The 14,071-nt window shown below is 38.0% G+C and overlaps 1 protein-coding gene across 3 annotated transcripts in view; it reads left to right on the forward strand.

Annotated features, from left to right (window-relative positions):
- Nucleotides 1–14,071, forward strand: part of KDM3A (lysine demethylase 3A) — a 48,264-nt gene that overhangs the window by 22,234 nt on the left and 11,959 nt on the right. For all 3 annotated transcript variants that reach the window (XM_028514492.1, XM_028514493.2, XM_028514494.2), the window contains exons 10-16: nt 52–569; nt 3,499–3,703; nt 7,452–7,666; nt 10,777–10,929; nt 11,067–11,162; nt 11,527–11,654; nt 13,358–13,553. In XM_028514492.1, the coding sequence (XP_028370293.1) occupies nt 52–569; nt 3,499–3,703; nt 7,452–7,666; nt 10,777–10,929; nt 11,067–11,162; nt 11,527–11,654; nt 13,358–13,553 (1,511 nt within the window). The remainder of the gene's footprint in view (nt 1–51; nt 570–3,498; nt 3,704–7,451; nt 7,667–10,776; nt 10,930–11,066; nt 11,163–11,526; nt 11,655–13,357; nt 13,554–14,071) is intronic.

A 14,071-nucleotide genomic window follows, 5' to 3' on the forward strand; every position in this document is an offset into this window, starting at 1 on the left:
AAGAGACAAAAGAGGCCTAAAATACTAGTTTTACATATTATTATTTTTTAGATGTCATAAACAGAGTTTACCAGAAGAACTTTCTTCCTCCTTAAATATGAAGACTCAAATACTGAGAACAAAGCCAGATGTCGGCAAAGTAGGGTTGCTCTCTTCCGAGTCCTCTCAGATTGGAACTGGAGACTTAGAAATCCTGAGTGAACCAAAAGGTAGCTGTACCCTGCTGAAGACCAATGCTGATCAGGAAAACGGATTGGAATCTGTTCCACAACCATCAACTGGCCTTCCGAAGGTGTGCTTACCTACAAAAGCTTCTTCAGTGGCAGGATTGGAAATTGCCAATACTCCTGAACTGCAGAAGCACTTAGAACTTGCACCTTCCACATCTGATTTTCTTTCAAATAAGCTGGAAGGGAAAGCTGGTATCAGTGCTGATAACCCTAATAGTTGTGTGGAAAAAAAGGTAGAACCTTCGACCTTAAGTTGCCAATCACAGAATTTAAAGGAATCTTCAGTAAAAGTAGATAATGAAAACTATTGTACAAGAAGCAACAATAAAATCCAGAATGGTGAGTGTTTCTACATATATTTATTAGTAAAAACTAAGAGAAGATAGTTCATCTTACCTTATAAGGAAAAAATATAAAAATGATTATAGAGAAAGTTCATACAATCAGAAAAGTTCAAAGAAGGTAGAATTCTTAAATCCCAGAAATGATTACTGTTATTGTTTTGCTGGACCTGGTTCCATGTATATAGAAATATAGATAACCTGTGTTTTAAGGATCAAGATTTTTAAAGACCAGGATTCCATTATATGCATTTACCATATGACTTAAATGGAACAAAGTCTAAAGTAATCTGATAATTACTTCATCTTCAGCCTAACACATCTTTCTGTAACATCCAGGTTTTATACTCACGTAGGTAGTTCAGATCTGAAAGTTTTTTTTAGAAGATAGAGAATTACATCACCACATCTAGAATTTGGGTTTTGGTTAAAGATTTTAAGGACAGGGCTGAAACACCCTGCGGAGTCTATTTGCTTAAGAGCAATGTCCTGCTGCACCCACAATTTTAAACTGAATATTCTTATTAGAGAGAAAATGGTACACTGTATTTCATTTACTTATATTAAGTTTGAGGATGCATTTAATGATGGTAGTTATCAAAAGCTCTCTTACCAGAATTAGGAAATGGCTTCAGTATGTCAAAGGTTGAGAGGTATTACAATTTAAAAGTACCTTTGATAATTGTCAGCTGTATGGGAAAATTTGTGTGGGTTTTGATAACTTAAAAAACATTTGGCTACGTAAAAAAATGAGTATATCCACACTCTCACTTTTACTGAAGACCTCTGAAACCACAGGGCAAGATGGATGAATTGAACTGTGGATCTTTTTGATACAGGACAAATAGAGAAAGCTGTTTTGCCTAATGGTACTTCTAATCCAGTTTTATTCTTAAGGTGGAAGTTGATACAGCTATTAATTTACATAAAATTAATTGCATAAGAGTATACTGTTCTCAGGAGTTGTGTAACTCCTAAAAGAAACTGAATATTCATAACCATATCCCTGTTCTATTTCTTTATTCTTTTTGAGTCATCAGCTCTCACATTCAGCTAGGTTTTGAGGCAAAGTATTTTAATATTAATGTGAAGAAAAAGTAAAAATTCTACATTGGTAAGCAAATTATAGGTACATGAGTGAATTGGAGTCCAGCTTTGTCTCACTTTGTATGCTGTGCAACTCTGTCCCACCTAAAGTGATTTTCAGAGAAAACCTTAGTTACATTCTGTGTGTCCTCTCTACTGGGACTCTAGGCTGAGGCCTGTGAGAGGGTGGGTGGTCAGAAGCCTAGCAAGATCTCTGGCGTTGTTTCCATTTGTATCCCTGTGGGTATGGGAAGATGTGCTGGTGGCTGTTGCTGGCTCCCCCACCCTTGCTCTGCCTGGGAGCTAAAGCAAGCTAGAGTGGAGCAACAGCCTTTTTCCTGTCAGATCGCTCTGTGGCTCCTCAGAAGCTGGCATTGCTTTTCTTCTGGGCTCTGCTTTGAATTGAGAGTCATTGATAGGATCGACTTTGCTCTCCTCAGTAGAGAGCTAGATTTAGATAGTTCAATTTGCTTATTTCTAGATATTTCCTCTTTTAAGCCAGGACAGAACAGATAAAATAACCTTTGGGCTTTTTGCCTGTGGTCTGTGAAAACCTGGTTCAATTCAAAGGATGATGCCTTTTCAATATGAGTAATTAAAATTCCATCCTTGAGCTATTGATCTCTTTACCTTCTCTTTCACTATGACTGAATAATAATGTTTAAGGGATCAAGGCCTGACAGCATCTTTTTAGGATTTTACCCCTATTTACCCCTAGTGTGCTCTTGTCAGTACTTTAAAAGAGAGGTAAGATTAGATTACCTCTAGGGTAACATTGAAGATGCTTATTTATTTAAAGCCTTCTTTGGTTTGAGACCTTTCTTTTGATTTCCTCCAAGACCACTACTCTCTCCCACCCATCTCTGGACTGGTTCCCCAGAAGTTGTTTTGGGTTTTTTGTGTGTGTGTTTTCCATTTGTTTGCCTAAGAATCTACCTCCCTTTTCTCAGGTCCCTTGGTCCCTAAGGAGAAAAGGTCTTTTCTGTTAGTTTCATATGAAATATCTTCAATGCTCTTGCTTATGAAAGGATTCCTTTCTGTATTATTTAGGCTGACACAGTGATTGCTGTTTCCTGTTTCATCACTACTTTTTTCCTTTTTCTTTAGAAACCATGTTAACATTTTCTTTCCATTTCTCCTATCCATTGCAAGTTAAAACTTCAAACATATGTTTACTTAGAATCCTAATCCTGTCATTAGCCAGTGCTCATAACCCTGAATGGAATACACATTTGAAGGAGATTGAAGACATGTGACATCTCATGGAAGCATTTAGAAGATAGCTCTTATTTTTATAGACCAAGGGGCCTGTGCAGGAGAGCTATTTGGTTTTCTTTCTTCTTCTTTTTTTTTTTTTTTAATTAGAATGGTTAGCTTTTGCAGAGAACACACCTTACACCAGTTTTTTGGGGGGGGGGGGACGGTGACAGAATTGACTTCTGTATGGTGTTGTATTGGTTGAGGTGAACCTCTGTGCACTGCTAATGTTGCAGTGAGTTTGAATTAAGTATGTGGTATGAAAAAATCTTCCTGAAATATTTTTCTTATCTAGGTTTGTGGCTAGAAGTGTATACTTCTTGGAATTATGAGTACAGTTGTTGAATTTGGGGTTTTAAGGTGCCAAATAGGTTCAGCAAATGAAAATTACTTATAAAGAGAGTAAAACTTCTCATTGTTCTGATAGCTGTCTTCTGTGAAGCCATTTTTAGAAATGACAGTTGAACCAGCTATTTAGGAGTTCTCCCTTTGGGATAACTGGCCTTTTGAATAGAATTTAGTAACACATTGATGTAATTTTTTAAAAATTTGAGGTCCATTGCCTTACTCTTGTGTTTTGCTAGTCCCATCCCGGAAGTCGGTTTTGACAGACCCAGCCAAACTCAAGAAGCTGCAGCAGAGTGGTGAGGCCTTTGTACAAGATGACTCCTGTGTGAACATTGTTGCACAGCTGCCCAAGTGTCGGGAGTGTCGCTTGGACAGTCTCCGCAAGGATAAAGAACAACAGAAAGATTCGCCTGTGTTTTGTCGCTTCTTTCACTTTAGAAGGTGAGGCAGTTGGGGGAAAACTCAGATAATCTGAGTCCTATGGCATGCTCTTTTTCCCCTTCCTATCAATAGTAAATCCAAAACTAAAAAGAGTAGTGATATTATTTTTAACCCCTCGTTGGGCAATCTAGACCTTTTATATTTATATAAATATACATATATATATCCTTTTATTTTATTCTATTTTTAATTAAATATTTTACTGTTATTCTATTACAGTTGTCCCAGGCCCCCCCCCCCCCCCACTTTGCTCTCCAATGCCCAGGGCAATCTAGACCATACTGCATATTACTTAATTTTTTTTTAAAGCAAAGAAGCTTAAAAATACAGATTTCTATTTCTAAAAGTTTTAACAAACAGAAAAATCCTGAAGGTTCTGGAAAACTAATACAAATAACTACTGTTAACTTTTCAATACATTTTAGTGTATATATGGTCATAAAAACATATATATCTACTTGGTGTATTGTACAGGCATACCTCATTTACTGTGTTCCACAGATACTGCTTTTTTTTTTTTTTTTTTTAACACAAATTGAAGGTTTGTGGCAACCCAAAGTCAAGCAAGTTTGCTGGTACCATTTTCCAACAGGCTTATGATGGTTAGCATTTTTTAGAAATAAAGTTTAAGGCATGTACATTTTTAAAACAATTTATCAATTCTAAGAGCAAGGAAGGGGGAGACAGAGAAGCATCAGTTTTATTCTTCCAACCATTTATGCATTCACTGGTTGTTTTTACTTTGAGCTCTGACCAGGGGTCAAACCTGCAACCTTGACATATCAGAATGACACTCTAACCAAGCAAGCTACCCAGCTTGGGCTCTATACATTGTTTTTTAAGGCAAAATGCTATTATACACTAAATAGACTATAGTATAATGTAAACATAAATTAGATGCACTGGAAAACAAAAAATATATGTGACTTGCTTTATTGCAATATTTGTTTTATTGTGGTGGTCTGGAATGGAACCCACAGTATCCCCAGAGTGTGCTTGTATAGACTGTTTTGAATCTTACTCTGAATACTTTCCCAGTCCATAGTAGGAACCACTACTTGATCATGTTGACTTTTTCTGCAAATACTTTTGAGTAACTATGTAAGAATCCATAATAACATTGTTTGATAATTCATTTAACCAATTCTGTGGTTGGTTATTAGGATTATTTTATATTTTTTGCCACTGAAAATAATGCAGAAATTATCATCTCCTGTTTTATATCTCTGATTATTTACTTTGGAAGGATTACTGAAAGTGGCACTACTGAGCCAGAAGTTGTGCATGTTTTAGGCTTTGATACACTTGTTCTGCCATATTGCCCTGCAGGAAGAAGGTTGTACCTGCATCCATGTCCACTGGTAGAGTTTGAACATCCCTGTTTCTGTGTACCTTTGCCAGCAGGAAGAGGCATATCTTTAAAGAAAATCCCTTCCAGTTTTGTAGATTAAAAACTTCATTTTTATATTGTATTTATTAAAAGCCAAATTGTTTTTTATTTTTGATCCTGAGTGGAAAAAGGCAGCCATATCTTTTTTGGTTTTGTTTTGTTTTTTTTATGTTCAATTCATTTGTAACAGTATGTTCTGTTACAGATGAACTTTAGATATGATTGACTTTCTCAGAAATCTAGATACTTGCAGGTTCAACTGGTTCTAATCATAAACCCCACCTAAGTGTTGACTTTAATTTCTTCCCATTTCCTTCTCCCTTTTAGTTTTATCCAGACTAAAGATTACTGATGAACTGAATTAAGTGCATAGGCATTTTAGTAAAAGGTGAAAGATGTATATGATCTGAAGAGAAACCAGGGTATAACATAGGCAGTTTAGATAATTAACCAATGCTAGTAATTTTTAAATTGAGGTTTAGTTAATGAACTAGAATCTTTTAGGTAGTAGTTTGTCCCATTCATTCCTGAGAAAATTTCAAAAGCACCGTGATAAATTGTGTGTAGCCTTCAGAGCTATGATAACTGCTAGCATGTTAGCATACACATATATTAGTATATATTCAGAATAAAACATGACCCAGACTGATTTCTCAGTAACGGTTAGCTCTATTCTGTTTCCTGTCTGGGTATTTTTTTTGACATAGGTAAATGTGTTAAGATGTATATGCATTTGTGGGTACTTGTATCTGTTTTGAAGAAAGCACAAAATGGTAATGCTTTGTTCAGATCTCTGTATTCCTATTATAGGCTTGATTTCATGTTATTAGCTCCTCTGATGTGAAAGGTATAACTGGACTAACTGCATGAGAGATTGTTTGGTTTTGGTTTAAGTTGTAGAGACACTTCAGGGAGGGGATAATTTTTCTTTTTTTTTTTAATATTATTAAAGAAAAAATTTACTATTTTGTAACTGTCTAGAAATCACTGGTTTTATGACTTAACTGTTTTCCCTTTTTTGGTCTCTGAAAGGGAAGATGTCTCTGCTTAATGTTCTATAGTAGAAGCCAGTCTAGTAGAAACTAGAACAAACTCACTCCCTTGGTTAAAAATAGTAATTTTAAAAAACAGATCTCCCCTCCCCCTCCCCCCTTTATATTTAGGGTGAAGAGGGGAGCTGTCATTAGCTTCCTTGTCAAGTTTGTTTCTCGTTAAAGTCTCCTACAGATAAAATAGGAAGGGATGGGGCAGGGTCCCAGTGGTGAAGCCCTGTTGGCTGTCTCTGACGGACGCCTTTGGATTGATGCCTGATGGCTTTCAAATTCATGTTTTAGGATAATAGCTATCTCTAATTTAAGCGATTAAAAACTTGCATCTCTCTTTTGGAATGCTTAAAATAAGTTTGCATCTGTTACACAGCTTTCAGTGTATTTCTAGTTCATTCTGAGCTCTTGTATGTAAATGGTTTTTCTAAAATGCAACCGTATGCGTGTCTTATAGACTTAAGAAGCTTTAGTAACTGCCAGTCACTAGCCACGAAATCAAGACCTCTGCATTTGTTCTGCTTTTGTATGAAGTAGCATCTCTTTGCCATGCCTTCTCTTACTTAGTGTGTACCTTTTTTTGCAAGGTCAAGCTTAATTACTATTTCTGTCTTTACATTAGTCCCAGAAACCTCATTGTCAGTACCTCCTGGTTCCTGTAAAATTTAATGAGTGTTATACCTGTCATCTCCTACTTTACTGTGTGTTTACTGTCTACTTCTGTGTGTTTCCAACTAGACATACAATGTTTTATTTAAATTAAAAACTAACACATATCTTAGAGAAAACATTTAAGTGTCAAAAATACTGAAATAGAATACTGAGAAAGTATTCTGCTTTTTACTTCTTTTTCTTAGGTACTGAGGCCCATCTTAACACTGCCTGTCACTCCAGAAGCTTGCACCATAATTTGCAGCTAGGATTCATATTGGTGCTAAGTACCTTAGGGATCTGCGTGGCCATGGCTTCAATGACTGTCCAGGGTTAGCCTTCCATTGCTGAGCATTATTCTTGAAGCAGTATTTGTATTCAGATCTAATCAGGTTATTTACTACCTTCTGTTTATCATTTTACTTCTGTGTCGACTTGTGATTGATTGGTCTTATTCCCAAGCCTGGCAGGTGTTTACCACCACACTTTCGCAGATTTTTTTTCTTAACTTTCTACTAACATTGCCAAGTAACAATTGGCTGTAATTAACCATGGAGATTATAGAAAACTAGGAAGGAATTCATTGATTTAAATAGTAACTGTAAGTTGTAAATTAATTTTTCGTGTACGTGAAATGCACTTTTCTTTTTTCTACTTGCTCTAGGTTACAGTTCAACAAACATGGTGTGTTGCGGGTAGCAGGCTTCTTAACACCAAACAAGTATGACAATGAAGCAATTGGCTTATGGTTGCCTTTAACCAAAAACATTGTGGGGACTGATTTGGACACAGCAAAGTATATCTTGGCCAACATTGGAGACCACTTCTGTCAAATGGTGATTTCTGAAAAGGAAGCTATGTCAACTATTGAGCCACACAGTAAGAGCATCTCTTAGGGGTTAGGATTTTTTTAGTCCAACTTGATTTTTGTTCCCGAATGACACTTAAGTCTTGATTGCATGGGTTTCTTTTTTACTCGAAGTTTAGATGACTTTGGTGTAATGAGGTTGCATTTTTCCTTTTGTGACAGATTCTACCTGTTGGTTTTATCAGAGCCAGTTGCCTATCTGTGGGTTTTGTTGTGGGTCAATTACTAAAGGAGTGGAACTCCTTTTTGTTAAGAAAGGTGAAGTTGAGGTGGTGGTGAAATGTGTACAACCTCCCCAGCAGTGTGGGTTCACCAAAAGGGGTTGGAGGCCTCAGGTTCATTTTTAAGATAAAGATTCTTAATTAGGAATATATTTCAAAGAAAATTAGAGTGGATAGACTGTACCCTAGACCTGTTGAATCAGTATGGTGGACTGGGCCCCAGGAATGAGAATGGGAACAAGCTCAGATAAAAATGATTCTGTTAGAGTCAAGGTTATAAGGAAATATTTGGTGTCCCAGCTGGGGGTGTGCAGGTGTCCTTCACTCTCACACTGATCTGACAGCCCAGTGCACAACAGGGATCAGTCAGTGTGGATGACACATTAGAGCCAGAGCTCGTTCATGACATCTCAAGGTATGATGTCTGGGAGGATAGTACACCTCAGTCTGTACGCATCCCTCTGTAAAAGTGAGATAACTGACCACAAGCACCAAGGGCCATCTATCTTTTAAGTCTCCCGTTTTCTTCCATCATTTTTTCCCCCAAGTAGAAAGTTTAAAGTAAAGCCTTTCTATTCCTCTGGTGGATACTTCGTATAGGCAAATAATGTTTCCATTATAAGCATCTACACTTACCAGTGTTAAGAATTTTGATTGTAGGTACCAGAAACTAACTGAAGCTAGCTTAAAAACAAACAATTTACTGGACGGGCCTCGTTATATCTCATAATCCAAGTAATGGGATTTGGGGCCTTCCCAGGAGCCAGGAATTCAGATGTAGGTGGGGAAATGGGATCGTGAGCCCTGGGGGTAGCCAAAGTCATGCTGAAGAGAAAAGCAGCTTTAGAATCACTTCATTCTCTTGGGGTAGCAGAGATTCTAATAAAGTCAAGAATCTTATTAAAGTTGTTTCTCCTATAATCTATTTAGAAGTGATACTGGTTTCCTGATTTCGGTAGAGATACAAGGTTTCTTTATTATAGGCATTTAAATAAAAGCAAATTTAGAGAAAAAATTTTAAGTAATTGCTAGAAGGTGGTACATAAATTATTGGAATATAGAATCACTTCTTTGGACTATATTAGTAGCTTCATTCCTGAATCAGCAGGGCTGTTTTTAAGCAACCAGCGTTTTTTCTTTGCTATAAGTGAGTCATCTGAAAGATACATTATTTTCATACAGAAATAGGCATAATTGAGAAATTCTGTCCTTGAAAATTTAAATGTGATTAACTTTTCCTCTTTGCCTTTTGGATTACTCTGTTCCCTTTTACTTACTCTGACCAGCTGGTGAGTTGGGAGAGAGGAATTCACTCTGAGTGATACTGAAAGATGACACCACAAGGTGTTGGGGTGGGGGGGATTGCCCTCTCCTCCTGAGATTAGGAAGCAGATCTCAACCTTGATACTTTTATTTTTGTCTTTTAAATGACAAAAAAAATCATTAAATGGTGGCTCAGAGACCTAAGAATATTCCCTAATGAAACAGTCTAATCCAAGTGAACAAGGTGAAGTTCATAAAATCTCATTTGTAAAATGCTTAAAGCTCTGTGTATTATGCAGTGAGCTATTGTGTTTTAATGAAATGGCAGAAATCCACTTAGCATTTGGATTCATTCAGTGCAAAATGAACTTGGTCATTTGCATTGTGGTCAGTCTCAAGAATGAATGAATTAACCACAAACTGGATTGGGGAAAGTGTTCTCCATTGAAAAAGAATGTGAGAGTATTTGATCCTGTCTTGTTCAGGAGAGAGAAATACACAGAAAAGAGTGTTCTGATGAGCAGACAATGGCTTTTCTGTGACCCAGAACTCCTTGAAGCTTTCTGATACTGATTTGGTCACCTGATCTGGCATTTACATAGGTGGGCATGGTGGAGAGGTACATATCCTGCCTAGTGTCAGAAGGCACTTCCCTGTAGGTATCAGGGCTTGGCCACTGGAATGGAGAATGCTATGTTGTAGAATTTTGGATTATGCCTTAATCTGTTGGATGTTTGATTAATATGAGTCCGTCTTGGGTGCCCATGTCACTTCTGGCACTAACAAAATTGAGTTTCTGATTCTGTTCCCTAAAGGAACCAATCAGTTGTGGACTGTTGTGCCCCTGCTAAGAAAATGTGCTGCTTCCTCCTATTTCCCCAATTGCCCTGAGATTTTTAATGGTCAATCTAAGTGGATTCAGGGCACCTGTGAATAACCTGACACTATACCAAATGTTAGGTTTGTATATCTTTATAATATTTTCCTTTGGAGAAAGCATGGTCCATGCTGCCTTCGGATTCTTTTTTTTTTTTTTTTTAAGATTTTATTTATTTATTTATTTATTTTAGAGAGGGAAGGGAGGGCAAGAGAGAGAGAGACAGACAGACAGACAGAGACATCAATGTGCGGTTGCTGGGGGTTATGGCCTGCAACCCAGGAATATACCCTGGCTGGGAATTGAACCTGGGACAATTTGGTTCCCAGCTCGCGCTCAATCCACTGAGCTACGCCAGCCAGGGCTTTGCCTTCGGATTCTTAAAGGGGCTTATGACCCACCCCAAAGGTGAAGAACCACTGCTGTGTGATACCTGTGTCTGAACTCCAGTGTGTAGCCACTGCTGCTTTATCCATTGATTTATTCAGCAGTGCTTGATAACTGCACCAGTGGTGTGCAGAGCTCCTTGAAGAGTGGGGAGTGTGAGGGGAGCAAAAACTGAGCATCTCCTAGAGGGAAATCTTGTTTATGGTGTGAAGAGGCCTGAGGGTGGGGTGGATTTGAGATGGGCTCTGGATGTTGAACAGAGTTAATGGGAACTCCAGTCAGAGGGAGGAATAACATCAATTCCCTTCCCCCTATGCATTTTATTTCAGAAGCTCTCTCCTCCCAAGACTAACTGATTTATTGATTTTTATAGGACAGGTTGCTTGGAAGCGGGCTGTCAAAGGTGTTCGAGAAATGTGTGATGTGTGCGACACCACCATCTTCAACCTTCACTGGGTGTGTCCTCGGTGTGGGTTTGGAGTGTGTGTAGATTGCTACCGGATGAAGAGGAAAAATTGCCAACAGGGTGAGAATTGACTTGATTCTCCTCCTGGCCCCTTACACACTTAAATTAAGCCTTTTGTTGATTTGTCATAATGGATTCCTGAGGTATTTGGGGCCAGAGTCCATGAAGAGCATTTACTACAAATCAGTTATTTGCAGGTGCTGCCTATAAGACTTTCTCTTGGATAAGATGTGTAAAGAGTCAGATACATGAACCAGAGAACCTAATGCCTACACAGATCATTCCTGGAAAAGGTATTTCACACAGTGCAATGATTTTTTCCACCTTGTTTTGGTTAGCTCAAAGGGACTGGCAATTTAATTTTACTTTGTGTACTATAATTATGAGCTTACTTGATTTAAGTGTGTACTGTAGTCCAGAAGTGTGTTAAATAATGGCTGCAAAACTTTTTGATTGAGGTCTTATAAATAGTTTTGTGGAAGGAAAGAGAATGATGCATTTGGGGGAAGACAAACTTAGCAGAATGAAAAGGAGGCAGTGTAAGCACTATGCTGCTAAAAATAATACTGTTGGAAACATCAGCTTTTGCTTTATAATGTTGAGGTTTCAAAATACCTTATATCCTTGTTCAGATGTTTGCCTGTGCCCTTTTTTTAGCCCTCTATGATGTTGGAGACATTGTTCATTCTGTAAGAGCAAAATGGGGAATAAAGGCAAATTGTCCCTGTTCAAACAGGCAATTCAAACTCTTTTCCAAGCCAGCCTCAAAGGAAGACATAAAACAGGTATTACTGTTTATGCTAGATTTGCCATCCTTGTGATTGTTGTCTGTCTGCTTTTAAATAACCCAAGGATTTCTGTAGTGTATTTGAAGGGAACATGGGGACAGCTGTCAGTGGGAAGAATTCATGTTTCATGTGACACTTCATAGACCTATTCTTACATTATTTTTGTGGACCTCGTCTGCAGCGTCTTTTAGTAGGTTTTAAATTTTCATTTCTTAAAAAAGTGAAAACCTCTTTTGTTGTCTGTCTAGTTACTGTTGAGTTTATATGGAGTTTTTAAAAACTTCTTGTTTTTGCAGAGTTAAAATGATTCAGATAAGCTCTAAATTTTAAAAAATTACTGAGTATATTTTGCCTGTAATATATGTGAAGATTTGAAGGAAATAATATTGAAATGAATCTTCATGTGCCCTACCACTCCACATAAAAAAGTATACATTTCCTTGTGTTCATGCTCTTCCAGGAGCATCCCCTTCATCTGCCTCCACCAGCACATCTACCCTCACTGTCTCCTTTGCTTTTTCTCACCCCGGTCATCTTTATTCCACATTGTGTTTAATAATCAGAAATTTTATTACTTTTACATAAAAGGCAGCATGAGTTGAAGGGCTGTGATTCTGGAGTCACAGCTGAAATTGAATTGTCTCCTGCCACTTTCTAGTTGCATAACTCTGTTTCAAATTAACTGATTTCTGTGCACTTCAGCTTCCTCATCATTAATTGAGAAATAATGAACAAAACTTGATAACTGGGCATCACAGAATTCTATCACATGTATAGGGAGGGCCAGGACACCAACAGGAATTTGACTGTTGTTTTCCTTTTTTTTTTTTTTTTTTTTTTTCTTTAAATCCTCACCTGAGGACATGCCTTTTTATTTTGGAGAGAAGGTAGGGGGGCTGGGAGGGAGAGACGAAGAGACACACATCCATCGATGTGAGAGGGAAACATCCACCAGTTGCCTCTTTTATGTGCCCTGATTGGGAATGGAACTCTGAGACCTTTCAGTTTACAGGACAATGCTCCAAACAATGGAGCCACACTCCATTGGGGCAGGGCCTTTTTCTTTTTAATACATGTATAACCTCACCAGTTGAGTTGTCAAGGTAGATTTTTAAGTAACAGAAAGATACATTGTATGTTTTTTCCAGGTTTGGGGTTTTGTTTGTTTGTTTTCAGTTTGACTTCTTTTAAAGCCTTGCTTCACTGTGTAAATCTGGGCATTTTCTTTTCTAGTACATCTTGCTTCCTTCTGAAATCACAGCTGTACTTTCCCTGTCTTGCCTCATTTATTCATTCATCCAGCAGCTCTGTTTCAAGTGCCTTTTCGGGATACTGGGATAAGTTCACAGGAGAGATGGGCACAAACTGGTCATTTTAAAGCAACACAGTAGATGAAGGGACCAGGATATGAGTGTGAGATGGGTGATAAAGGGGTGGAGGAGGGGATATTTTGCTGTATTTAAGTTCTTAACATATCTTCTGTTTTCACTAATAATACATAAAAGCTAGAATATTAAAATCACTCCTATTTTATAGTTCTGCTCTGTAATTGCAAGATTACTACAGCTGTGATGATGTCCAGGGCTATCAGTTGCTTTTGTTTTAGATGTTTGTCTCTTACTGGTGAGCTGTTAGGAGAGAAGGTAAGAAAAGGAAAATTTAATTTTTCAGCTTGTGTAAAATTCTCCTTTTATACTCAGACTTCCTTAGCTGGAGAAAAACCGACTCTTGGAACCATGCTCCAACAGAACCCCTCAGTGCTGGAGCCGGTAGCCCTGGGCGGGGGAGCTGCCTCCAAGCCGGCCAGCAGCATAAAGCCAGCCTGTCCAGCCAGCACATCTCCTTTAAACTGGCTGGCAGACCTGACCAGTGGGAATGTCAACAAGGAAAACAAGGGTGAGTGTTTCCTGCTTTCCTGTGGGTTCCTGGAAACTTCAGTCCATTTGGGGAGAGACTTGGCAACCTCAGTTGCTGTGAGAACAGAGTGGTTGGAGTTCATGTAATGGAAAGTGGTTATAGTCACCCTGAGACCTGACACAAATGCAAGTGTTTTCAAAATGGAGCACTAGCGAGGAGAACTTTTGCTGATGATAGAACACTAGGTAACATTGAGACTTTGAGACTTTTTGCTGCCTTATTATACGCACAGTTCCTCTTTTGTCTGAATTGCAGTGTCTGGCTTCAACTTTTTTTTTTTAATCTGCTGTTGTCTCATCTATGTTTGAAGATAGTATAAAGAACATGGCCTTTGGAATCAGGTAGTTAGAATTTACATGATTCTGCTTTCTGGTTATGTTAAAAGAAAGAAACATTGCATGTCAATTTCTTTCATGCAAAGGTCCTAAAGGTAATGTTGGTGGATAGAATTCAACACTATAAATACAGAATTATGCAGCACGAACAGATGTCACAGA

Source organism: Phyllostomus discolor, chromosome 6 (genome assembly GCF_004126475.2).
Source record: "Phyllostomus discolor isolate MPI-MPIP mPhyDis1 chromosome 6, mPhyDis1.pri.v3, whole genome shotgun sequence".
NCBI lineage: Eukaryota > Metazoa > Chordata > Mammalia > Chiroptera > Phyllostomidae > Phyllostomus > Phyllostomus discolor.